Source organism: Trachinotus anak, unplaced genomic scaffold (assembly GCF_046630095.1).
Source record: "Trachinotus anak isolate AG129_WGS33_773 ecotype Australia unplaced genomic scaffold, CSIRO_AGI_Tana_v1 ptg000002l, whole genome shotgun sequence".
In the NCBI taxonomy this organism is placed as follows: domain Eukaryota; kingdom Metazoa; phylum Chordata; class Actinopteri; order Carangiformes; family Carangidae; genus Trachinotus; species Trachinotus anak.
This window is the reverse complement of record NW_027273853.1, coordinates 9,082,813-9,110,673: the sequence shown is the minus strand read 5'-3', so window position 1 is coordinate 9,110,673 and position 27,861 is coordinate 9,082,813. Positions and strand designations below refer to the sequence as shown.

The 27,861-nt window shown below is 42.1% G+C and overlaps 1 protein-coding gene across 5 annotated transcripts in view; it reads left to right on the top strand.

Annotated features, from left to right (window-relative positions):
* LOC139630582 (neuronal cell adhesion molecule-like) overlaps nt 1-27,861 on the top strand; it is a 78,127-nt gene that overhangs the window by 2,118 nt on the left and 48,148 nt on the right. For 3 of the 5 annotated variants that reach the window (XM_071494194.1, XM_071494186.1, XM_071494214.1), the window contains one exon: nt 8,641-8,752. The exons of 1 other annotated variant lie outside the window; for it this stretch is intronic. In XM_071494194.1, coding sequence (XP_071350295.1) covers nt 8,715-8,752 — 38 coding nt within the window. In that variant the 5' untranslated portion in view covers nt 8,641-8,714. Of the gene's footprint in view, nt 1-8,640; nt 8,753-25,945; nt 26,061-27,861 lie in introns of those variants that run through there. One more of the 5 variants, XM_071494206.1, reaches the window with a different exon arrangement.

The window sequence follows — 27,861 nt, the reverse complement described above, 5'->3', positions numbered from 1 at the left end:
AAAGATGGGAGTATTAACATTCCTTAACAAATTGCTGTCAGAGCAGGAGACATTTGAAGTCAGTAGAGAGCAGCGTGGTAGTCATTTAAAAAGAAGAAACTCAAAGACCCCCTGTATTGAATCTCACTGAAAGACCCAACATTTTAATGGCTTTTGGTTAATTTGACATAGGTCTTACTTTTGTAGTTTTGACCATCATTTCTCTGGTTTATGATACATTTTTACTCCCCAAAGTCTAACAGACATGACACTGAAATCATTTGTTAATCAGTTGATTAGTTGTTTGACAAAAAAAAATTGATCAAATTGATCATTTTCAAGCAGAAATGTCACAAATTCCCTGATTCCAGCTTCTCAATGTGTCAATTTGATTCTAAACCCAATATATTTAGATTTTGGACTTATGGTTGAATAAATCAAGCATTATGAATACATCACCTTGAGCTGCGGGAAATTAAAAGATTCATTTTCTGACAATGCATAGACAATACAGACAGTTACACAGGACAGCCGAAACATTGGTAATAATCCCTCAATGCACAGGAAAACTGGGTGCATGTAGGTAATGGTAGGTCAAGGTTGAGCCAGTGTGTTGGTCTGTAAGCTGTGATTAATGTTTACAATGAATAGTTTGGGTAATAACTTTACAGTTCGCCTTCGTTTTCTCTTCCAAGTAAGGTTAACCAACCCGGGAGCTGGTTGAAAACTTGTATGATGATGTGACCTTGTGATTGTGGTTTTTGACTCATCTGACTTGTGTTTACCGGTGTTGCCATGCTCCCAGATCTCAGCAGTTACTTAGTCAGGACAGTGTTTCCATTATATGGTAGAAATAGTGACCAGAACTATAAAACCGAGGTCCTCGTTGCAGATAATAAAGTGTCACAGTAATTTCTTTTTCATGCACAATTGCACAGGGCCAAGTTCAATAACGTGCCATCATTGGTCACTCCAGCTGATTGACTGAATGATTGAGTGTGTTCTGGAGACACGTGTACTTATGCCCTGAGTGGAGACGATCCAGCAGCCGTTATGAATAGAAGTGCTGCGCTGCCCAGCTGTGATGAGGCCAAATCTCCGGGGACTGATGGGGGCCCATGCCTTTCCATTAGTGTCACCGCGGTCCAGGTGATCCTTCCCGGTGAGCCTGTCACACACAGCGGCGCAGCACACTGACATCGCCTGGACCTCCTTGTCACAAGCATGTTCATCTCATTTTGGGACTGATGAGCGCCTCATTAGAGGACCGCAGCGGGAGCGGTATCCTCACCCGCTTCACGGCTGCCTGAACACTTTGCTTGGTGGTAATTTGGACAAATGTATGCAGGGGCAGATGAGTACATGTAAAGAAAGACATACATGGCCATTACATACACACACACACACACACACACGTTTCATTCTCTCTCTGTCGCTCTGCGAGTGGGCTCTGTATGGTTGCAAGCTGGTGGGTGCAATTAGAGTTTCACACTCAGTTAGGCAGCAGCTCTAATGGGGATTGACACGTTCCTGTGAATCCACTCCACACAGCTGCAACTGTTGATGTTTACATCCTGGACCAGTATCATATTAAGAGGAGTGGATGGTGACAGATGACTGTGAAAAATGGATATTAGGTGATTTAGGTGTTGCTCAGAGACAGACTCCGACCGGTCGCCAGAGTAATCAGATACAAAGCTGTGCAGTTGGTTTGCTCTTTCCTCTTTTATCTCCTGCTTCAGTGACTTTTGTTGAGTTCTTGCTGAATGGATTAGTTGATTCACTGATTAGTCGATTATTCGAAAATTATTCAGCAACTCTTTTGATAATTGATTAATCGTTTGAATAATTTCTTAATCATCGGTCTCTCCAGTGTAAAGACTTTCTATAATTGTAAATTTGAGTTTTGAACTGTTGCTTGGACAAAACAAGACATACATTATTAACGTTAATAATAATAATTAATAATTATCGATACTGATCGTATTAATTATTTATCAAGCAAAATGTGAGAAAATCCATGGTTTCAGTTTCTGAAATGTGAGGTTTTACTGGTTTTATCAGTTTTATGTCATTGCAAATGGACTAATCTGGGGGTTTTGGTTTATATTTTTCTTACGCTCTTGGGAGACATTTTTTCACTTTTTCTGACAATTTAAAGTATGATTGATTCATCAAAACGTAGCTGACAAATAAACTGGTAATGAAACATTCACTTGCAGCCCTGTAATGTTTTGGCTTTTCAAAGTACATTAGGTAGAGTGGTAATAATTTGTTGATGTATATGTTGGTGGTTGATAGAAAATCAATTGGCAACAATGTTGGTGACTGACTAATTGCTTGAGTCATATTTTAATCAAAAACATGTTTGGATTTTGGACTGGTGAATATGTCAGCTTAGGTTCTGGGACATTGTGTGGAAGATTTTTCTCTATTTCTGGACATTTTCGAAACCAAAAGAATAACTGTGGAAATAATCAGCATATTAATCAATAATGGAGAAAAAGTGGTTAGTTGCAGCCCTTACACTGCCACCTGTAACGTAAGGTGCCGCACTGTGGGATTAGGTTTTAGGTTTTGGGCAGTAGGTAGCGCAGACAGATGGTAGATGAGTAGCGGTCAGTGCGGGTGTCCCTGGACTGACTGTGACTGAATCGTTACACCAGCGTGTTTCACCATGACCGTCATCAAGCCCAGTCACTCAAAGTTGCCCAGGAAACGCTGTTATCGCCCACATCGGGTTATTACACCCCATAGTGAGAACAAAGCATTCAGAGACGCTCTTCTCTGTCCAAACCAACTGCCGAGGAGCGACAGCAATAGATCCCCCTTTTGAAGTGGGAGGCTGAGATAATGGAATGTAGTATTGTGGGTTTTATGTTTCCTTTCTACCCCCAGTAGAGCGCCTGACAGGTTAACTTGCTCTGTATACCACTGGATCTGACTCCCAGTCAACCTTGAATTTAGGGATCTGAAATGAACAAATGAAGATGAGATTTGACATGTGAGCTCAGAGTATTTTTTTTCCTGAATTCTCATAAGATGCTTTGCCACCCCCCCCACCCCCCCTCCACCCCCACTAGAAGAAGCGACGGGAGGGTAAGTAAAAGTGGGACTCTTTTGGAGCTTTCAGGATTGCAGAGAGGGAGGGGGGGTGGATCATGTACCTCAGTCGACGCTGAGAAGGGGCAGGGGGAACAAAGGGGGTCTGTTTTCTCTGTCTGTATTGGCGGGGCGGCTGTTCTAGCCTCCTTCTTGCTGTGTAGGGGGGTGATGCAGGGTTATGCCCGAAGAGATCCATAATAGAAACTCGGGTGTTGGAGCCTCTGTTTGAACACACATTTGTTCCTGCTGAAGAGGACTGGAGAGGCAGTCCTTGCTAGCGAAAGCCTCGGGACCATCGAAGCTCTGGCCAACTTTGGATGGGCAGCAGATGTTGGAGAGGTAGTTGGTGGCCCAGTGGCAGCACATAACAAGGAGCAGTGCTTCCCTTTCCTGCTCTGAAAACAACAGGAGGTGGGCATTGCTCCACCGGCAGGGTGTAGGCTCGCCAAAATCACAGAGAATTCAGGAAGAGTATGTACTTGAATGCTTTCTACCCAGTTCTCAAGCATCCATCTTCCTCCTATTTGCATAGAGCTTAAGAAATTCTCGGCCACACATCCCACTCTCTGTTGGCACAGTGATGCAGCCCACTTGTGTTGTCTAATAGCTCAGCAAATATCTCACCACAGCTCTTATTCTGCTTGTAACAGAGCTGGAGATGTAAAGAATGAGACCTGCCAGGAATTCCACCACAAGCCTCCTCAGCCTGCTGTTCAACGTTACATCCCATAAACTTGCAGAAGAGGGGGTCTGCAGAGATAAGCAGAGTGAAGGCGTAGATTATCTCTGTCGCCCCAGCACATGATGCAACAGTGACTGAATCAACAGGAAAGAAGGGGACACTTAGCTGTCAGCTCATGAATAAAGTTGACATGGAAACACAAAGTGGCTTTGCCATGGTTGAGGAGGCTCGCTGACCTCGAGGTCTTATTTAGGCCAGGCCCTCTAATGTCCTTACCCTCTGCTCCACCCTCTACCCCCTCCCACACCCTGGCTGAGGGTAAGACACCATGTTAGCAGCTCAGCAGCCACCAGTGAAGGGCCTTTAATCCAAGTGGGATGACAGCTTGGCTCTGGATGCTGTTTCTGTGGTGCTGAGACCAATGGGCTTTTCTTTCCCTCTTTTTCATCCCTTAAACCCCTAAAACACAGCCACAGGAATCCTGGGAAAAAAAAAAAATTCTCCCGGGGTAGACAAAGGAAGGGGATGGTAAACAAATCCAAGTGTAGATCTGAGATTTCTCCATTCAGCAGAAGATAAATGTGCATGTCCTATGAGATATTAAAAGCACAAAACACAATGCAGAGGGGTTTTTTTTTTATTGTCCTGGTGCCACGTGTTGTGTAAAAAAAACATAATCTATACCCAGATAATCTTTGTCCGGGCTTCAAAATGATTAGGGAAGATTGAGGTCAGAAAACCATTAGAATCATAAAATTTGGTGCCGCTGTCAAACCAAATCCCTCTTCCTTGCTTTCCACCTATCAGCTGAGCCTCCCAGAGATCACGTGTGAAGAGGTTACAGTGGGAAATGTGTTGATCATCAGACAGCAATTCAAATTGTCAATTCACCATAATCAGTTCAAGTCATTTATCAAGTAAAAATCTCAAATAGTTTTTGGTTCCAGCTTCTGAAATGTGGGGATTTGCTGCCTCCATCTGTTTTCTCTCATCTAAAAACCAACATATTTGGTTTTTTGACTGTTGGTGGGACAAAAGCCCATCAAGCTAGAATCTTCCCTTGCATGTTTTCTTACTAATTTCTGACATTATACAAACTAAACAAGTTAGTAAAATAATCAACAAATTAATCGATAATGGAAATAATGATAACTTGTAGCCCTAGACATCTTGGACTAGGAGATAATATGTTGTTGATCTGACTTAGCGTAATGAAAAGATGTTAATCAAACAAAGCTACAATAAAAACAGCCCTAACTACCCTAACTATGTAATTATACGCCCTGCTGCATGTGTGCCGTGTTTAATTGGCTTTCCTTTCCCTGTTATTACACAATACAGCTCACCAAACAGGTTTGAGTGTTTTTCCGGATTCCCTCTCTATCAGGGACATAATTTTTAAAGCACCGGGAAAAAAATTGTCTGTAAATTGGATTTATTAACAATAAAACCAGGACATCCACCATGGAGTTGACTGTGCTCGGGCCCTGTGCCAGAAAAAATTCAAGATCAAATGTGAGCAATGGAATAGCAATCAGTATAATCTCCTTGTGGTCAGTCCTTTGCTGGTTTCTCAGCGCGGGGCATCTTTAGGAGCTGGAAGAATGTAATTGTCACTAAGATAATTCCTTGCTGTGGGCTAGCAGGGCCCGGCTGTGAGGAGGGGAGGATGAACAAATGGCAACTTCATTTATCAGACTCTCCTCTGAGGCCGGCTGCCCTGATAACCCAGTCAAATGTCTAGTGTGTTTGAGAGCGCTCTGGGCCGACACTGGGCTTTTTCAGCACTGCGCTTGTCTCTGAGTCTATGGAGAAATATCAATGAGTCTTTGTCAGGCTGCCATGGTTTTATAGCCGAGCTCTAAGCTCTGTGGTGTCAATGCAGAGTCTCTCAGAGAGAAAATGACACTAATAATCTTTACATTTATGGACATTTACAGTTGTAGAAATCATCTTGTTCCATGTGCTCCATTTTCTGCATATATTGACATACAATTACACCATTGTATATCTGGATCTTGGAGATGAATGGCGTTCCTTATATTTGCTTTAGTTGGTGTTGTGCTGGCAGAGGTTGAAAGGACTGTGGTCTGAAGCAGACCTAATGCTTGGGTCTTCAAGGTTGGCTGGTTTTGGGCCTCTCAGGGCTCAAGGCACAATGACCACATCTCTCCATGAGCGGAGCCATGGTGGACATGTTACTCAAAGGGGCTTGTGCGTGACCGAGAGCACGCCTCCACAGATCCTGTGAGAGAAAAATAGGACACTTTCACTCGTTGGTCATTTGTGATGTGTCACTGAGGTGGAATTCATATAGCTCCTGGTTTTGAAGTCAGTATCCTGACTGTAGTTGACATTTCAAGGTATGTGAATGGCTCAATTCTGAGTCAAGGGGCACTCTTTAGATGTTCACAACTCCATTCAGGAAATGTGGAATAACAGATGAAATTGTTAATGGACTGAGAGGCTGCAGTTGGCTGCTGTACCCACTCCTAGCTTTCATCCATTTTGTCAGTTATCTGAGCTAAACTTAAGTGCACGTCTGAAGCTTTTACATAATCGTTAAAAAAACCCACCAAACTCTATCTCAGTAAAGAAAATCTCAATCTTCCCTGATTGAATGATAATGATTAAAATTGTAGTTTCATTTCCATAGCCAGCCTCTGAGATCATGATATGTGCGGCACTTACAGAATTAATAAAACCTGTTTTATAATCTCAGCTTGTAGCCATGTGATTTAAATGACGGAGCAGTTGCTGCCCTGAGAGCAGATTATGAACTGATCTCTACCACTGTGTTTCTGACTCTCTGTCTTAGTCTCTGCCTCTCTGTTCCTCGGATTATTTCCTTTCCTTTCTGTCCCTCTTCCTATTATATCACTCTCAGAGTATATTTCATATCTACATTTGCTAACCTACTCACGCTATGAACCTGGACTGGGTGGCTATTTTTAAGTCCATCACTAAGTGTCTGTGTGAGTCTGTGTTAAGTCCTAAGTTCATGGTGATTACTGGCTACATTCAAATTGAATTTGAAAAAAACAAAAAGTTGGCTTATTAAAACCAAAGAAATATCTTAGCTAGTGAAGCCATTAAACAGATTGACATTGCAGAAGAAGAGATTTGAAACAAGAGGATTTAATGTGACAGTAAAGTGATAAAGTGACAGTCAAACTTCAAACTGTGAAAGATAATGTAGAATGTATGATGAAGATATGACATTTATGTTTATTTCATTGAAGGAACATAATAGTCTCTTTAACAGTCCATGCAGACCTGCTGTTTTTGTCTGCTAAGTCTCACAGCAAAATGAAACTTCTTCCCAAACATATGCCTGGGTCCTCGGCCCATATGCTTCCACATTTGAACAGAGTCTGGCTGTTATCCTCTGCTATTGCCTGACAGCCAGAACATTTTCTGTGTGTGCACCAGAATTGGTCCAGATGTGGAAGTAGCATTTTGCAGTCATGCTGGACATGGACCAAATCTGGGCCATGGAACCAGATGTAACTGAGCCATAAGAAAACAAGTCTGTGGCCCAAGTATGGGCCGGATTTATTTTGCTATCTGGGCTGTTCCCATTAAGTTTTGTTGAATTTAGATTTTATTGATGCACAAGTTTTCAACCTCAGCCTGGTGCAGAACATGTCTGAACACCATTTTCTTTTAGTAACAGGTCAGACGTGTTGACCATATCCATTACTTATTTTAATTTAATGAATAAAGTATTAGCAAGCTAATGATAGCTTTGTAACCTGGGTGAGTTAGCTAGCCAGTTAGGACATTATAATTCTTGGAGCGTACATGTTTATACTGTCTTATTCAGAGCTAAAGCCTCAGGCAAACTAGTAGCATTCATTTTATCCTTGCATATTTTCTTACTTTGTAGATTTCCACGTTTCCAGCACTGGTTTTAAATGTAGACGTTATTCACCGTTATAGTGGTTAATCAGACCAGAATAAGGGAGCTACATGGAGGTCGGACTGATTGGATTCTCCACAGTCACCAGCAGTGAAAAACGTCTAATTAAGCCTTGGGCGTTGCAAGTCAATCTCCTCCGGATTACCCTGGCCCTGCACCCAAAACCCAACCCTGGGAGAGAGTGATAACTACACTCCCATAATCCGAAGGTGGGGCTGACTAGAGGGGGGTTGATGATGAAATCCTTGCAAACTGAGTGTGATGTCACCACAGGTTCAGTGGTATGCCACTCACGCCATCCTGGAAGCGGTGAAACATATCAGGTAAATTAAGTTCAAATCAGCCATCACAGTTTGGGAGTCTGTGTTAATGCTCAACACCACAGCAGGAAATAGTGCATATAGCTACAGTAACATCAGTGTGTTTTGGGGAGATAATGATAGAAAAACTGATTTCATGCAGACTTTCATCCGTATCGTTCACAGTCCCCCGTGCTTTGAAGTCAAATTAGATGTGTGTCTGTATGGGTGGAAACGACAGACAGATTAGAGACACAGAAAACAAGCTTTGAAAGAGAATTTAACCCCCCCCCCTCCCCTCTCTCAAATCTGCCTTTTGAGACAAAAATAAAACCCAGCAAAGTATCTTCCCTTTTGTCCCAACTTTAGGACGTGGGTTGGATGTATGCTCTGAAATTTGGGGTTTGCTTTTCACCCTCTCTTTTGTTTGAGTGAAATTACATGTTTACTGTGGTCATTGCTTTTTAACAGTCCTTGAAAGAGTCCGTTTGTGAGGAGAATAACTCACAACGGGAGACCACTATTGATCAGGCGTTTGCCTAAAGGAGGTAGGGAGAGAGGGAGGAAGAAGGGAGGAAAGTGAGGGGGTCAGGACGAGGTGAGAGACAGGGAAGAGCCAGTAACCAGGACATGCTCTCTCTCTCTCTCACCAGGATGCAGCCAAGTCTGAAATATGGCTCCCTTCTTTTGATCCTGGAAACAATGCACCTGCTGGAGTCCTGAGGATATGTCCTCTCCCCATGTGTCCTTTCCCATTTCTCCAAGGTATCACTGACCTGTACCCGTATGAATAAAGCCTCTAGTATACTATTATCTATCATATGAATGACTTTTCTTGCACAATAGCTTCTTTTCTGTATCACCACAAAAGTTTAAAAAGTTGCAAGAGCTTGTTATGTCGTCTTGCCTTCTCACGGGATTCAATTGTTTGTGAGTCGTGTCTCCCAGTGTAGCATCAAAATGCAGCCAGAGTGAGAGCTGAAAATGCTCCTTTGGCCTCAAAACAAAAGCCCCTGAATTAGTTTCACTCTGTCTGTTTATCTAAGCTGTGATTCAGCTGAAATGGGACTTTGGATATGAATTTCGAGTGGAAGCAGTGTTGGCAGCAGAGGCTGGGCCGTGTCCTTGACTGCCCTGTTGAATTAATTCTTTCCAAATGGCTGGTTTAAGGAATGAAAAGAGGAGTCTGATTAAAACCTGCTTCTGATCCGATGCGCGGCTATGATGGAGGTCCAGTTTTAACTATAATGTCTTGCGAAACCATCCTTTTTACCCCTGTGACTCATATTGTGTGAAGTTGAAGCATAATGGAGTAGGTGACCACAGAGAAACCACGCAGGACAGCTCGTCATAGCACTTCAGTTTGATTGACATACCACTTCTTTTTTCACATCAGACATGGTGAAATGGTAGAAAAGTGGCTCTTTTACATAACACTGGACAATTGCATGCCTAGCCTCCTTCATTCACCACTGGGCCTCCGTGAATTCAAACTGGAGCAACCTCAACATATCTGTGTTTTGTAATGCTAAAATTAGCAGAATCTGAGGCATGTGCTTGATATGGTAATAGGGCAAGAAAAGAGTGTTTAAGTATTAATGTTCTGTTTTGCCATGATTATGTGCCAGAACTGGCTTCTCAAATTATAATAAGAATAAGTTGTTTTTGGTTGGACATTTAAAATGGATGAAATATGCAATTTTCTATCAAATATATTGTGATAAAGTAATTTTTTTTGTAAAATCAATTGAGAAAATTGGGATTTCATGTCCATTCTTGACCTTTGGTAATAGCAGCATGACATTAATTCTTATCTCAAGGTCCACTTACTTACTTACTTGCTTTCAGCCACATTTTGTGGCTTTCATAGACTGGAGTTTCTTCACACGTCATGGAGATAAATAACAATTCCCCCCCTATATACGACCGCCTGCCATCACATGAGTAAAACTCGTGTTTGGATGAATCCAGTAAATTAAATAACCTACAAATCAAGGTTCTTCATCTCATTGATGCATAAAGCAAACCTGCAACATTGTCCAGTGTTCTAATACATTGAGAGATTTTTAAAAGGGACAGTACAGCAAAATATCTGGTTGTAGCTGATAAAGCTGAAACTACTATTTAGATCATTTATTTATTGTTTGAGTCATGGTCCAGGCAGAACGTTAAATATTGGCTGGTTCCAGATTTATTGTGTTTATTTTTTCAGTTTTACATAATAATAAACTGAATATCTTTGTGTTTGGACTGTTTTCAATATGTCACTTATGGATGGTATTCAGCAGACAGGGTGTGTATGGTATTGTAATACCAGCCAGCCCTAATGGGAAAGACTTTATTCCATCTTTGCCTTTGCTCTCATGGTGTCACTGAACTGATGAGATGACTTGAAGTGGGGAAACTCACACATGAATCAGTCGTTCTAAGCTTTAAACATGGATCGCTATGATCAGCCTAACCGCTCCGACTTTAACTATGGCAGTGTGTGGATTAACCATAACACAAGATAACATCTTATTAATCCCCAAGGGCTAATTTAAATAGATGTCCTGTTTTCCCCTCCACTTCCTTCACCTCATCTCCTACTTAGAACTGAGCTTTCTAACTTCCAAGCATTATGCTGGGTGATTTACGATGCCGTTGGTAGATGTGACTTAAATGAACACATCTGTGACACCGAGGCATTTTCCCTCGAAGATTCACACAATGGCAGCTCTCAGCTGTGCTGAGTGCAGGAGTGCTGCTCTAAATGTTTAATGGAGAGTTAAGGGATGAGGGGCATCTTCTGTCTCTGTCTGCATAGTGTCTCATTCCCACCTGGCCAGGCTCCAGTGCTCGCTGCAGCAGTCTGACCCACAACACTGCTGCATTGAGACCAGATACAAGGCCTCGTTAGAGACTTTTTAGCTCCGCTGAAGTTATGCGGTATATCGACTAGTTTGTGCAGTTCGGGTGTTCTGTTCTCAAACTTGGCCAGACTATAAAGTTCCTCAGTCACTTGACTTTTGTGCACTTATGTTTCATTTTCTGGCTTGGCCGCCTTCTTCACAACCTCATTGTCGGAGTAGTGTGCAGGTCGTCTGACCACCACCCACCAGTCTGTGTCACGGTCAAAGCCTCAGCGTTTTGATGAAGCCCTGGCTGTCCTTCAATGGCTCTTTCACTGCCGCTCGGTGACAATGCATTTTTTCCATGCCATAAAGCAGATGCTGTATTATAGTGGCACAATGCTGGGCCCATCTGAAACTGTTTTACATGTGAAAGGCACACCGGGATCAGGATGCCTACCACTGTGTGGGGCTTTTTGACTTGCCACTCTATAATGAGTACACACTGGAAGGAAAAGGAGCAGGCAGCTTTAACTGGCATTGTGATCACTGCATAGAGACAGGAAATGCAGTATAAAGTGCTGATCCAGGCTGTTCTTCCAGGGCTGGGCCTTTTTTTTATATTTACTAGAATACAGAGATTTCTGTGGCATCAAATGAGCTTGTTAGCAGTTACACCCACAACAGATGAATACGCAAGAAACCTACAAAATATCTGTCCACCTAAAAAAAACAAAAACATAATACTCAAAATGACTAAATTCTATAAAGATAAGGTTGGAGGCTTTCTCTTGCAAGCAGTCCGTGACCTCAGATACCGCTGTTGCAGGTGTCCTCTTGACACTGATCTTTTCAGACCTCTTTCTCTTAACGTCAACAAAGCAAGAACTAAAAAGTGAAGTGAAAACAGTTTGACTTCAGAGGCTTAACCGAGGGAACAGAAAAGCCCTGCAGTTAAATGATTAGCTTCCTTTGTGTGACTAGTACCTGTCTTCTCTTGTCATGCTGCTTGTTGTGTGTGAGTTGAAGAGGCTCAACTTGTTCATAGTTGTCTGCCCTCAGGGCTTGGTGTGCATGGTGTAGTTGCCCTCTTTTAAAAACAACTAAAACAGGGTTGAACCAGCACTGCTGTTGGACTTAGTGGTAGCCTGTCAGCCAGGCTCTTAGTTACTAATTGAGCACTCAAGCAGAGAGGGACCTTGAAAGGCCAGAGGTACCCGGCCAGACAGGCTGGTTGGTCAGTCACCCTTCACAGACTGGATTTCAAGCCCTAGAAGGACTTGCTGGAGACAGACAGCACTCAGACCTCCTCCTGAAGCTGAGGTGTCCTTGGCCCCCCAGCACCACTCAGGGGCTTATCCCCTCTGACGAGAGCTCTCTGAGGTCTCCAGTTGGTCATCAGTCACGTCAAGGACACACATCTATCATGTCAAGAGCCTGAAGAAATAACAGCAGCACTGCACACATAAAAGCCCAGACGGGGACACGTTGAAGTACATTAACCCTACTCTAATCCCACCTCCAGAAGAGGGATGTCACTGTGGGAAAGAGGGAAGTAACTGTGGGTGTATAAACCGATTGTATAATTCGATTTCTGCCTGTGCAGGGGGTTGATAGCACTGCAGTTGGGTGAATGTGTAGCTGAGAAATCTGTGCTGCTGGCTCTTGAAAATGTTTGAGCAGAGCTTTGCATTATTTTTTGTCAGTAAATACCACATGTATTGCCCGTTTTCAGCCAAGATAGTTTACCTATTTCAATCCAGACTGAAATATCTCAACAACTAATGGATGGATTGCCGTAACAGTATGGAAACACATTCACTTTTCCCAGAGGATGACACCTACTGAGTTTTGTGCTGCCAAGACTTTTCAGTTAGTGCTACCATATTGTGAAATATCTGAATATCTACTAGATAGTAGCACAAATCACAGACCTTATTCTTAGGGGATGAAACCTAATGACTTTGGTGGTCCATTGACTTTTCCTCTAGTGCCACTGTGAGGTTAACATTTGTGATTTTGACTGAAATATATCGCAGCAATTCTGGATTGATTCCCATGAAATGTGATCCAGACATTCATGTTCCCCTCAGGATGAACTGTAGTCACTCTGGCGATCCCCTGACCTTTCATCATTATTACAAAGTTTTCATTTCTCCAGTTCTTTAGTTTTTACCAAAAACCTGCAAATCTAACAACATTCTCATCACCTCTGCTGTACTTTGTCTGTAGTGCTAATTAACAACTGTTAGTTTACTCACATGCTAAGTTAAGATGGTGAACTTAATTTATCCATTGTACCTGCATTATACCTGTTAGTATTGTGAGCAGGTTGTTAGCATTTAGGCTAAAACACCACTGTGTACAGCCTCTCAGAGTCACTAGCATGGCTGCAGACTATTGTGGTGTACAACATGAAAGGCAACTGTTTACTTGAAGTGCCCCTGTTTAACGTAACAAACGGTTAATGAATAGTTTATAACACTCTATAATGTAGCTGTAAGCAAATATAAGAGTTGTATGTAACAGCTATGACTTCTCCTGTAGTCATCCATAAGTGGATGCTGGTAATGAATGACAATATAGTAAAACACATTTTAAAAATCGAAAATATAAATTTAAATTATACAATAAGAGTAGTTACAATTACAACAATACATTTACATCTACAATGATTCCCCCAATTAGGATGATAAAAAACATGCAGCACAGTCATGCACATTTTTTTTGACTTTCTGACAAGAAGAAGTGGTGAACTATAACAAGGAGAAACACTCTGTTGCACTGCATCATTCTATATGCTACGCAGCATCTTTGAGAACCATTTCTTGCATACCAATTTACTATCTTTCTGTCCAACCTGTCCATAAAAGGCATCTGGTGTCGGTAAGATGGGAATCTTTAAAGCATTTTGTCAACACATTCAGCTTGCAAGAAATCCCCTGCAGCCAATTTTTGAATTAAAAATAATGGTAATCTATTTATCACAAAAAACCCCTAAAACAATTCAATCACTTTTCTCATTATGCCACTCTGTATGCTTTTATCTAAGTTATTTCAGCAGTGAGCATCTGTCCCATTTTGTTATATCATTTCCCTGAAGAGTACAAGGTGTCTTGTCACAACTGCAGCAACGTTAGTTTTGCTTATCAAGAGTGTGTCAGAGGGAAATGCAGACCACAAAGACTAACACACAGATAATAGAAGCTTTGTGAAATCCCTCTAGGTTGTGAATAAGCATGTAGCACAGATACCAGTGAAATCATATCGCTAAGAAAACTCAGGCCTGTAAATGACAAGGCTGTTGTCTCCAGCAAATCAAGTGAAGGCTTTTTTTCCTGCAGCTTCTTCTTCTCCTCCTCAGAGCCAGTTTCTCTGACATCGTGCATTCAGGCAGAGCTTGTCTGTCAGCTTCGATTCGTCACTAATTTATTCATTTAAGCAGTGGCAGCCACATTCAAAGACAATGGTGCACAAGCTCTGAGTTGAATTAACCTCAATAATTATGCAGATTTGGGGAAAGAAAAGCCCAATTGTTACACACTCCTCAAAATTCCTGCCCCCTCCTGTGTTAGACATCCAAGTGAATAAATTACAAGACCCAAGAAAATATTCTGACGTCCCTCTTCAGGATCCTCTTAGAACAACAGTGCGCTACATTATTTCTGTAAGAATTACGCTCCAAGGTCAACTGTTGTTGTTTATGTTTGCATTACAGAATATTTTCACATAGTCCTCAGTCTAATGGAAGCATGTACCCACTGTGAGTGCATTATCACATGTCTGCAGATGGGGGGAGGATCCATTTTCTCAAAACATTTTAAAGGAATGCACCTTGAGTGTTTCCAATAAAGCCCTGGACTAAAGTGCTAATGGGTGGTTTGATCAATACATGAGCTTTCCCACTGTAAATAACAAAGGTGGTTGAATACATTTATAGGAGCCCTGTAAGTGTTCACTTTAATCCAGGGGCCATTTGAGCTGCAATAGCATTTTTATGGATGTTGTAGTTTGGGCTCGTGTCATATCATATTGATATTTTGTAATAGAATCTCATTCAGTTAAAACAAGTTCTTGTTGTCCTATAGCTTATAGTATAGTATAGTTTTATTTCTGTCTTGCCAAACATTTGGTCCATCCCATGTGGGATAACCTCACATTTCTGTACATCAAACATCAAAACTATAACAAGATATTTTGCAGTAACAAATGTATAAAACCACAAGAAAAAACACGCATTATAATGTCTGAAATACAAATACTATATTTCAGGTTATGTGCAAAAATTTCAAATAAGGAGAAATGCTACAATTTAAAATTTTAACCTGATAACACACATATATCCTCAACTCCAAGTCTTTCTCCAAGCAGGCCTAACTTAAATGTGCCCCCTGTAGTTTTCTATGTTTTGCAACCCTTTATTTTACAGCTCTGTATTTTTTCCTGCAAACCTTCCTCATAGTTTCCTAAAAGATAGCTGATATTTAGTTGTAAAATAAAAAAAAAAAATGACCAAGAAAGGCCGATGCAGTTTGGTGCAAATGATAAGGTAAATGGAGAAAGCGTTACCTTACCAAACCTGTAGTTATAAAACAAAGTGGTCGTGTCTTTTGAGCAATTCCCATGTATTTACTTCTTGCTTACCTAAATAAATATATTTCTAGTCAATCTGCTTTCTTCCATATCAAATAGCTGATACAATGACTCAGCAACTCAAACCTCTAGCAAACCTCTCACAGTTGCTATCCCATATATCTAGTTAGTGGTGCATGTTTGTCTTAAATATACTACTGATGAAACCTTCAATTACTCTATAAACCAAAAATTAAATGGAAGTTATTTTGGTAATCCATGTCAAATATTTGCTTGCTCCAGCTCTGCAATTGTCTATGTTTTATATGAATGCAATTTACTCCATCTTTTTCTTGGGCTGTTGGTTAATCAAAACAAGCTGTTTTGAAAAACAGGACCTGGAGCCCTGAGAACTGAAATTTAACAGAAAGATGAAAGAGTAGTTGATAATCATAGTTGTTGGCTGCAGCCCTAATATTCAAAGAGTCTAAATGCAGGTCAGATCTTCAGTAACGACATCTGACAATCTGCATCTAATCACACAGTTGTGATATAATAAGGTTGACTCGGGACGCTCATTTTGAATTTCATACATTTTTTTTTTTTCAGCTGACACGTTCACCTTTATCCACCGAGATTTAAATGTACTATTCGGAATAGACCAGTGTCTGGAAACAAAACACATATTGAATCTTCCAGTGCAGTAAAGCCTCTCCTGTGTAGGAAAATATTAAATAACTTATTCAAATAGTAGCCAGACTTTCTAATGTATAAACAGACGAGTAAAACAAATACACATTGAATCCTCCAGCGTCGAGAGCTCTGTAACGAAACCTTCGGTCTCGGCTGATTAATGATCAGAAACAGCAACAAGCTAACAAAACGGAAACTTGCAGTAGCATTTTTCAGACCTGAAATAAAAACGAACAGGCCAGGTCTATCTCAGTCCTCAGCTCAGTGGACAGCTTGTCTGCTGGTTTTTATTCAGACACAGCAACATGTCGACATCCTGTTTGGTTCATCTGTATAAACTGGGAGACCCACGGTGAAGAATACCTGCTCGGATGATAGTGATTAAATGGTTAAATGGTTGATTATGAATAAACACTAGTGTTGATTGACTGTGGGAAAACAACAATAACACAAGTCCATTTGCATCTTGTAGTCAGCTGCTAAAAGCCAGGGCAGGGCAGGAGATGAAAGCCTCCATCCAGCAGCGTGGCTGGTGCCCAACCTGTCTCAGTCTTGTCTAATGATGGATCTCAAGAACAGGAAGCCCGGGGATGTTGTTTTTATTCAGCTTTAATAAGTGAGGTAATGTGTGCTGTAATGATGCAGGATCAGTCAGTAGAGCATGTTTAGCCTCTAACCACAGTTACCCCCTGCTCCTCTCCGTATCACTGTGTGTTCCTGCAGTTGGTGACCACTGCCTCCTCTAAACGCTGTCGGTTACTCCAAGACAACCTGTGCAAAGCGTGTGTGTGTGTGTGTGTTTGGGGTTGTATGTGAGGGTGAATTATTGATGCAGTGTAAATCCAATCTGGCTCATGGCAGGTGCGCCGTGTGCTGTTTTCCGTGTGTGTGTGTGTTTGTGTGTGTCTGTGTGTGTGTGTGTGTGTGTGTGTGTGAGACGTTGTCGGAGAAGAGGAAGAAGCAGTGCTGTAATTAAAAGGCAGCACAGCCTGCAGTCCTTCCCACACAGATTCAGCTATAGGCTACAGGCTATAGGCTGAGTGTACTTTGCATACACACATGACCACCACAGCGTTCACACACACACACACACTGATGCTACATAGAAAACTGGGCATCTCTCCTCCTCACTCTGCCCACCCTTCTTCTTCCTTCAGTCTCAGTCGAGCAGTACAGTTTGTCTTTCTTTCTCTCTCTCTCTGCCTCCCTCCTTCTCTCGCCCTCTGTCTCTCTTGCTCTTTGTAAGCCTTCTCTCTCTCTCTCTCTCTCTCTCTCTCTCTCTCTCTCTCTCTCTCTCTCTCAAACTTCACATTGTGCCACACTAGAGCTGCAGCAGTCTGTTATTGTGCAGCGTGCAGACAAGCTGCTAGGAGCCGACCAGTGATATCATCCCATTGTCCCTGTGCTGTCACCTGCACCAGAGAGCAAGGAGTCTGGGAAGAGAAGGGGAGGAAAAGAGAGGTGGAGAGAGAAAAGAGGCAGAGGGTGGATAGAGGAGTCCGCATGGATGGAGGACTGTGTGGTCTCCCTCCACTGGGTCAGTTAGACACTCAGAGAAGGCCAAGCAGTGGTTATTTACTGTAATGCACATACTTTAGATTCTCAAAGAGTGGCCAAGAAATAGTCCAGTGCATTCAACCCTCTGGAAAATGGCAATTTGTCACAATTATTTTACACTTTTTGTGTGAATTCAACAAATGACAAACAACGTGTTAGTCAGTGAGCTTCAGAGGTACAAAGCTGTTTCACCCTGTTTCCAGTCTTTGTCCTAAGCTCAGTTAGCAATCTGCTGGCTGTACACACACTGCAGTACACTGTACACACACACTCACAGTGGATCAGTGTTTCAGTGATGCGTACTCCTATGTCAAACAGACACACAAGCTCACACTTGCACTTTTACAAGCACAAACACTTTCAAATTGATGTTGCAGGAATGTACACACCCTCCTCCATTCCCACACACACAGATAAATATATGTACTGTCCACTGCATGCACGCACACACACACACACACACACACACACACAGCAGCTAACGAGCAAACACCTCCACCTTCCTGTTTTTCTCACTGCTGCCTTTGGCATCTTTTCTTTGCTATATTTCACATCTCTCTGTCTCCCTCCCTCTGCATTTTTATCTCAGCACCTGTAGCAACCTGATTTGTGTGTGTGTGTGTGTGTGTGTGTGTGTTCCTGTGTGTGCGTGTGTGTGTGCATGTGTGCATCAGTCTGCTGCAGACAGGCTGATTAAACCCTTCAGCGCTGTCTCCTTCAGCACTGGCTCAGCACACTTCAACATAACGCCACGTCACTGACACTCCCACCCTGCCAGCTGTCTCCGGTTGGTTTAAGTTATGTATTTTTTAATAGGAATATCTGTACTGAAGGAGTGAAGAGAAGTTGCTGCTTTTGCTTAGCCTTTTTTTTTTTTTGGCTGTCAACTCATAGAGAGCCATATGGATTTTACATCAGAGGACGAGTAGGAGGTGAAAGATCAAATTGTCAGTTTTTGGACTCACTAGAAAGTCCATAATTTTGTGCTAATGAAGAAAGAGGAGCGCCACGTGATATGAATTTGCTATTATGCAGGTGCTTCAAGGTGTTTTTGTTGGCTTTTGCTTTGCCATCTGTTTTATCTTTGAAGAGGCATGTAGTTGTGTGTTGGAGGTGCTTTTATTTAGCCTGTGGAAAGCATCATCTTTATTACCTTTCTCTGCTGCTCATTCACTAAACATCAGGTTGGTGTACTGATGCAACATAAAGCCAGAAGGGCTGTATAATTTAAAAACAATATAGATATACATGCACATTGGTCTGCATGGCTACTGCCTGGTGGTGTTGCTTTTATGCTTGGTTTCCAGCAGTCAGTCACCACTTTGTGTCCAGATTGCAATATCTCAGCAGCAGAATGAATCCTTCTGACTTTGAATACTGTCAAACTCTAGCGCCACCAAAAGGTTGACATTCGTGATTTTAAGTGAAATGTCTTGACAGCTGTTGTCATAAAACTTGCTACAAACATTTGTGTGCAATGACTAATCACTTTGGTCATCCCTTAACTTCTCATCGATCTATGTTCATCATCAGGTCCAAATTATAGTTTTTATGACACTGAAGAAAAACCTGCGAAATTCATGAGCTCCAGCTGTACTTTGTGTTTAGTGCAGATTAGCACATTAGCATGTTAGTAGGCTAAACTAAGACAGTCAGCATCATGCCTGCTAAACATCAACATACCGGTGTTACGACTGGGAGCATGTGAGGAGGCAGATGTTTTAGTTTTAAGACGCATCTCTCGTGCTGCGTTCACGCCTGGTGTCGAGTTGTTTAGCTGTTTAGTGATGTTTAGTTTGAAAACTCTAAGTTGCGTTGTAGTGCGGACAGACAACAGAGACCTTTGTAGGCCCCCATGGTTGTGGTCCAGTGGTGAATGCAACCTGGATAACGAATTACAAGCATTTCTGACCTTGTTTTCTTTGCTAGCAGCTGTTGTGCAGTTAAATTCTACATTTTGACGTGACCACTGTCTTTGCTGTTCCTTGTTCATATGATTTTTTGCAACTACCCAACTGCAGAGTAGACGATCTGCTTCCGGCTGACACCGGCATGTGCATGCCTGGTGCACATGAATGGTCATGTGATTTTCGTTTTCAGGTGAGATCATTTCCAGTACAGAGCTAAAACACTTTTCTGGACAGAGATTGTTTTAAAATCAGTAGCAGTGTGGACGTAGCCCTAGTCCTGTTTTGCTCTGGATACTGGACATGTTATTCTGTTATACTGTGTTTGTGTTAGTGTGGATACCATACGTGATTGTGAGTTCCTGGGAGGTTGAGGTTGTGTTAAGGAGACAGGTGGTGTGAGAGCTGGACACAGCGTGGGTGAGGATGAAGAAGACGAGAAGAAGAGAAATCTCATTCCCCTCCTGCTGCCACAAACATGCACTTCAAAGATGGCTGCTGGAGACGCCAGGCTCCCTCAGCTGTGGTTGTGGTTCGCTAATGAAACTAATGAAAAGTAATGAAATGTAAATCAGGAGTGACAGTCGCGCAGCAATCTCAAGTCCAGCTTTTTTTTTCTGTAGCTGTGTCAAATAAAACTGCCATCCAGCCGTCCGGCCGTGGACGCCGTGTGATGCGTCAGCGGGACAGGTTGTTTGTGCTTATGGCCGCAGGGTTGCCAACAGTAATGAACAGCCTGGATGACGTGCCTCTTGCAGCATTGATCGCACGCTTCCACACAGACGGTGGATGGAAATTGGTCCTGGTGGGGAAGCAAAGGAGGTGCACACATGCCTACACCTTCTGTGGACACATATGGGAGCAGGGATCAGCGCACATGTACATACTGAGAGAGGAAGAGGGCGTGTGTCCGTGTGTGTGTGTGTGTGTGGCAGTGTGTGCTTATTGACGTCTGTCTGCTCACTGAACTGAGGATGATCTTCTTATTGGTGGCAGTATGGTGCATATAGAGGAGAGGGCCCGCTCAGTGGGCCTTTCTCTCTCTCTGCTGCAGAAAACACTTGGATCTCTTCCACCTCCCGTCATGTCCTCAGCTGGTGCTCTCTGCAGTTGGAGGCGAGCCCCATACATACACTGTATCAAACCAGGCTGAGTTTCCTCTCCTGCTTCATTACCACATGAATGGTTGCCATGTTGCCATATACTGTATGGCCATTGTTGGCAAGTCACTCAAAGTCATTGGCTCGAACATAGTGAGCTAACAATAGCCAAAGGAGGAGGGATTCCTGTTTCAGATGGTTTATTACAATTTCAGCTTTTTGTAGTTTTCTGATTACACTGTACTCACCAAGTTAGGTCCTGAAATCTGGGAACACAGCAACATCGCTGCAATAAAATCTCACAGTCAGATGATCAAACATGTTGTGTATGAGCCAATAGTTTTAACCGCAGCGCCACCACAGTGGAAATATCATTAATAATTCTATATTGTACAGGGATGCTGTGAAAGAACAACAAAGACAATACAAACACAGCTAAAGAAACCTCCGGGAGCAGTGCAGTCAAACAAAAATAATGTGGATAACAAGTACAGTATTTTTCTGTGTGTGTTTGCTTTCTAGTTCTTCTGAGATATAAAGTGTATGATGTCCATGGAGAAGACATAAAGAAAGACTATGGTTTATTACAGCGATGGCTTTAATTTTAAAAGTTCTGGCCTCTCAGATTCTAGTAGATTGTACTCACCAAAGTAATGACTGAGATCTGGAAGCACAGCAGCATTGCTCCAAATTGGTACAAAAGGACAGCAAGCACAAGTGTTCAGACCCTCATACAAGTGGTAAACAGACCTCAGGTCAGACAAACTTCTTTGGAAGGGACAATGAAGGGGAACAGTAAAACTATCACCCGAACTTGCTGATGTAAACATCCATCAGTGACAGATGGTCTTCCTGGTTGAGCTTTGACCCGCTGTACTTGCTATAGTCTTGCACATTCACAGTTTGCCTCTGCAGAGTGGGATTATCATTAGTGACATAATGTTTGCTTGCTGCTGTTTGACGTGTTGGACCTTTTTTCAGTTGTTTGTGCCACTTTCCAAGATTTCAGCCATAAATCTACTGAGTACAATGCTTTCACAGCTCATAGAACTGATGGGCCTGAGTCCAGACCTCGAAATAACCTCTGACTGATCTGAGATTAGTTGAACTCTACTATTAGATCTGGTATTGGAGAAACAGCCAACCAGTCTGACTACGTTCCTGGGAAAAAAGCAACAGAAAAATAGCAACAAGCTTGGATGAGATCAGGCTCTTGTAAATCCATGTGCAGATAAAACACCTCTTAAAACAACATATTTATTTGATCAACATAAAAAACAATAAATCACCAGCTCATAGATTTCTGTGCTGCAGCTTCCTTGTCAACTGAATATGACATTGCCAGGAACAATATGTCACTTGCTGCTGATTGGTTCGGGCAAAACAAAACAAGAAATTGGCTAACTTGAACACAAAGTCAGGGTAACTGAGTGAAACAAAAAAATTGACTCATTATCAGGCCTGAGATACAAAAATAAAAGTTGTTATAAGCTGTAATTTTCTCTGACTGTAGATAACTGAGCATTATTCAGTCCCGCTGTTATTCCAGATGCGTTATATTAAGAAGATTATTTATTCATAGTGATTCCCAGACCTAAGTAATTGACTCACAGTGCACAGTGCAGTGTTAATGACAGGAAAGACGGCCAAAACTACAAAATTGAGAGCCAAAAATTGAATCAGAACAGAAACATGCTTTAATAACATGCATCACAGAAACAGAATTAAAGCTGTCAGCAGTTATGGGAAAGAGAAAAAGAGGCTGCTGCTGCTGCTGCTCTGGCTTCTGTTAAGTTGAACTGTTTCGATTTGTGTCAGTGAGGGTGTTTGAGTTAAAAAGAAATACGATACACGACACTACAGGTCCTTAACCTCGGGGATGGTCTGCTGCCTGTGTGTGGTAAATCTCCGATTCTACACTTTCTTTGTTGTTGTTTTTACTGCGCTCTCTCTGCCTCTCTCTCTCCCTCTGTCCTTTTCTTTCTCTCTCCATCATCCTCTCTGTTGTCCATGAGCATGTTAACACTCCAGCCCTGTCAGTGAGCCTCATGGCACCATGGAAACCGGTCACACCATTCTCTCTCAGTGTGTCTTTGTGGATGGGTGTGTGTGTGTGTGTGTGTGTGTGTGACTTGCTGTGTTTGTGTGCTAATGGGCGGGATCAGGGTCTTGTTTAGTTTTAAAAAGCTGAGCAGAGGTCGCGGCCGCCAGCTCTGGGCCTCATGCTGTAATTCATGTAAATTCCCTTAAGACCCCGGCTGCTTTGTTTTCCTCATTGTCCCCCAACCTGAACCCGATACCATCGAGTGTCATCGATGCAAAACGAACGTTTCATTTTCTTCGGTGTGGAATTCCTCCACGTCGTTCCTTCGATAGTTGACCAGATACCTGAAGTTATCAGGATAGTGTTGCTATGCGATACCTCCGACACCAGACTCCTCTCTGTTGTTGTGCTGTGATGAGTTCAGCCAGAGTTAGCGAGGCTAAAATTGACACAGACATGGATGAGGACAAAGCGAAGTGAGTGCCGGAGGACAGTGCTGTTCTGTCTTATCAAGGCATTGTCATGGCTTATTACTTGAATTACTGATGTGATGTGACCTCCAAAACAATATTGTGAAGAGAACTCAAACAAACAAGCGTTGAAAATTACTTGTAGGAATGTGTTAGCAGCAAGCGTAAGAGGACTAAATCATCTATACTTGTCCTTTCACTCTGTCTCTGACAGCAGTGAAGTATTTCACAAGTGCCCCCCCCCCCCACCCTGCCTCGATAGCCTTGTGAACCCAGCCCCTCATTCTCTTCCCGAGCCAATCATATTTCACTCCCATTCACATTTCTGAATAGGAAACTCGAAAAGGAGTCCTCGCCACGAACACCCACTGACAGGCGAGTGCATGCACATACGCACACAAACACACACACACATGCAGACAGCGTGCAGTTCTAGTTAGGAGGGCTTGGTCTAGACCACAGCATGAACTTTGTTCTGCTAAAAGTTGCCATTGAAATATGCAGTTGCCATTGAAATATTGTTCTTCTATTGGTGTCGTGACAAAGAGCAGGGAGGGCGCCGCTCCTATCTCAGTGTGAGTCTGAGGGAGCAATGGGCCGGCGGGGATCGCCCAGTGTCTCTGCTCAACAGAGTCAGTGTGCAGAAATAATGCCCATTAAACTTGGTCAATCACGCCCCTGACTCAATGAATTATATCCTTTTCACTCATCTCATACCATAATCCGTACACCTCGCCGCCATCCATCATCTCTGAAAGATTTCTGCCACGATGAATGCTTTTATTTATGATACATTTTTGAAATTAATGGCTTCTCATGCTGTGACGTTAGATGCTGAGAAAGCTAAACGTGCTGAGTTATGTTTACATGGAAATCGACTGACGCTGTTCATTAGTGAATTAAGGTGGAATTTCAGCACGGAGGTTTCAGGTCTCCTGACCACCAATGTAGCTCTGATGGTTTCATCACAGTACGTGGGTGGACATTATATAGTCGCAGTCGCCTGCAACAATGAGCATGTTGTGAAGCCATTGAGCATGTCCTCCTGGTGCAGACAGAAGTCATATGGCTCTGTGGGATTATTAAGTGGTTATTCCCCAAACTACAAGGAACGCCAGTGGAAACCAAACAAGTAAAAGTGCTAAACCAACAACGGAAAAGTCATATGTCCTGTATTCAAAATCCTACTTCAGCAAAAAGAACATAAGTATTAACATCAAAATGTTCTAGTATGAAGGTGAAAGAAGTGGTTCAGCAGTGCAGTGTTTACTGTGACTGATACATTATGAGTTATGACATTATTATACTGTCAATACTGACGTTGGGTGTGGCAGCAGCATTTCACTCTTGTAGCTGGTCAAGTCTGAGCTAGTTTTAACCACTGTAGCACAGATACTGTTTGATAGTCTGGTTCAGTGGTTCCCAACCCAGGGGTAGGGCCCCTCTGAGGGGTCACAAGATAAATTTGAGGGGTTGTGAGATGAGTAATGAGGGAGGAAAGAAGAAAAACAACTTTTTATTTTTAATCTTTGGTTTATTTGTGAAACACAGGAAAAAGAGGGAAAATGTGTCTTTGGTGTAACTGAACATCTCATAGATGTCTGAAACATGACAAGGGGCCCAAACTAGATATCATCACAAGAAATGCCAAGCCAAACAGGTTGGTAATTACTGATTTAATCTTTAGCAATGTTTTGTATTTTCCAAGGTCATTATATGCTTCTGTATGTAAAATCTTGATCTGAAAGAAAATAACAATTATAAAGTAACATGGGATGGAAATACCCAAGTAAAATAACCATTAATTGTACTACGGCACATGAGTTAGTGTACTTAGTTACATTCCACCACTGCAACTGAGAGGAACAAAAGTGTTGAAGTGTTGGGTTTTTTTTGGGATGCTGGAGTCTAAATCATTGTTCACTTTGATGGACAATATTCTTTGAGACGGATTATGTTACATTTATGTGCTTTTGTAGTGAGAGGGGCATTATTTAGGGCCAAGCCCAGAGAATAGTGACTCTTTCAAACCATTGTTGTCCTCTGCAACCATAGCTAACAGACACCAAAAGACCTTTTTCACATCTATTCTTTTAAAACGGGTTGCAATAATACCAGTGAGGAGTCGGCAATAAATACGCTTCCCCTCACTGAGTCAACTGGATTAGATTGCAGGGGGACATCTGTTGAGTGTAGGTGAGCACTTTCTCTGGCTTCTCACTGTATGGGAAAGGAAGTCTTTAGGATGTGCCTTGAGGCTTTTTCTTTTTATTTGCGTTGCTGTGCTGCCTCTGCTGCACCTCCGCCCTCTTTTGAACATCCAGAAAGCTGCATTGACTCGAGCACAATTAGAGCAGCTGACAGTTATTGTAGTGTACGCCGGGCTCCATTTGATTTAACCCGCAATTATAGTGTCAATTTTGCTTTTATGCTCTGCCAAATTCATATTGCAGGATGTTATGCCCTGTCATCTCCTCATCCTGTTGACAGTTGCGTCTGATACAAAACAAATAACTTTTTGAATATTTAATGCTCTCGTGCAAACGTGTCTAAAAAAAATCTACCTGGTAACTTTGTGGGTTCTGGTCACTGTTCATGTGATACCAGGAAATGTTTAACCCCTATTGTAGAGAGACAAAAGGTTGTTTTAATCCCACTGTGAGAGGGGAGGGGGGGTCAGGGGAGGGACGTGGGAGGAGGGTTTGTGGGTGTGTTGGAGGGGTGGGGGGGTGGGGGATTTTGTGAGGGAATCAGCTCCTCTCTCTTTACTGTCACTCAGTCACAGCAGACACGTCGAGGAATACACAGCCGCTGGGATTAAGACAACTGAACTATACTCTGAAGCAACAGATACACAGACTGAGGGGATTTATTCTTAGCAACACGTGCAGAGATAAAGGTGATGTAAACTCTGTTTTGTTATTGGGGATGTTAGAGCGAATAATCACCTGTTGTGTAGAAAGTAAAGCCTGTGATGCTCTGGAAGATCTGCAGGTGATGGTCCGAGTCCAGCGGATTTCCTTCTCACTCCTAAACCAATGAAACATCCTGGATGATTCTGAGACACTTAGTCAATTAATTGTACAAAAAAATAAAAAATAAAATAATTATCAAGGAAAAATACAAAATATTTATGTGAGGATTTGCTGCTTTCTCTTCTGTAAGTTAAACATGTTGGGTTATGGACTGTTTATTGTAGACTAAATGATTAACTGATTAGAACTGAAACAATTGTCAATCAGTTGATGAGCAGAAAATTGAGTCAGCAACTTTTTGGTAATTGTTTCCCTTTTCAAGCAGAAATACTCAACATCCCCCAGGTTAAGCTTCTCAGTTGTGAAGGTTTGATGCTTTTCTTTCTCATATATGAGAAATGTATTTGAATATCTTTTGGTTATGGACTCTTTGTTACAGACATTTTTCTGACATTCTATACATCAGATGATGAATAGAATAATTTAGACAATAAATCTGTACGTGAAATGATAAAGAATATTGTCAGTTAATTCTCTGAGTTTCTACTAAACAGCAACTCTTGGGTTTTTAGCTTGTGAAGGTGAGGATGTGAGGATGTTTTTTACAGTGTGGTAAAAATTTCCTGAGCAAACTTTTTCCCCAGTGAGATGCCCTCTAAAGCTTGTTTCCTCTGACAATCAGCTATGCTATTAACATTTTCATGGGTAGTTTGCACTTTTCCAGCACTTGCAACATCAACAAATCAACATATCATCTTTATTCTGCTGTTTATTGTGCTGAATCTCAGCTTGTCTTCAGTTTAATGGCACATCTCTGTCTCTGTGAGCCGTGTCCCCTTATGCAAATTCATCATAGGGGAAAAAAAGAAAGTGGTCCGGATCTAATTATTTCTCCCGTCTTTGGCGGTAATGATGCTTCATCGGCAAAGCGGTATCGTCTACAGCCACACTCTGCCTCTCATTAGCCAAGAGTCTAAAATTAAACACACGGGCTGAGCCCCTTTCCCCTGTCTGAGGACACACACACACACACACACACACACACACACACAAACACACAGGTAAACACACATACAGACACATCAAAACAACACAGCCTGGAGGAGAAAACCAACAGACTGTTGTTAGAGAAATGTGTGACGCCTCACTACCTGGCATCATCTGCAGTGAGCAGTGCTTATTCAGCCTGTGGACGTCTCACTTTACTCAACTCGAATGCACATGTGTCATATTTTGCAATATGTGACAAAAGGAAACATACACTTTGTCCTTGGAGGCATTTTTTCCCCCAGTTTGTACACAAATATTTTAAGACTCAATTAGAGCTGGGCTCTGGCGGTTGTAGTATCCGTTACAATAGTTTTCAGTTTCTTTTTTTGGTCTTTGCTGCTGTATTACAGTTAAGTGATGTATGTTTGTTTGCATACTGTTCTAGCATACAAAGAGAACATTTATTCATGTTTGTGTTTAGTTAGCATAAATATTGTGTATATATATCATATTTATATTGATATTCAGCATATTACATATCCTTAGCGTGTAACAGCTAATGTGTAGCTTTTTGCTGCATGTACTAGTACTTGTACTTTTCTGGGCACTTGCTAGAAACGTAGCACGCTGTAAACACAACAGTGACATGTTATCTTATCTCTTCAGCTGATATGGTGAACTTGTAAGCAAACAGTGGTTTATTTAGCCATTTGCAAACATGGAGCGACATTAGCA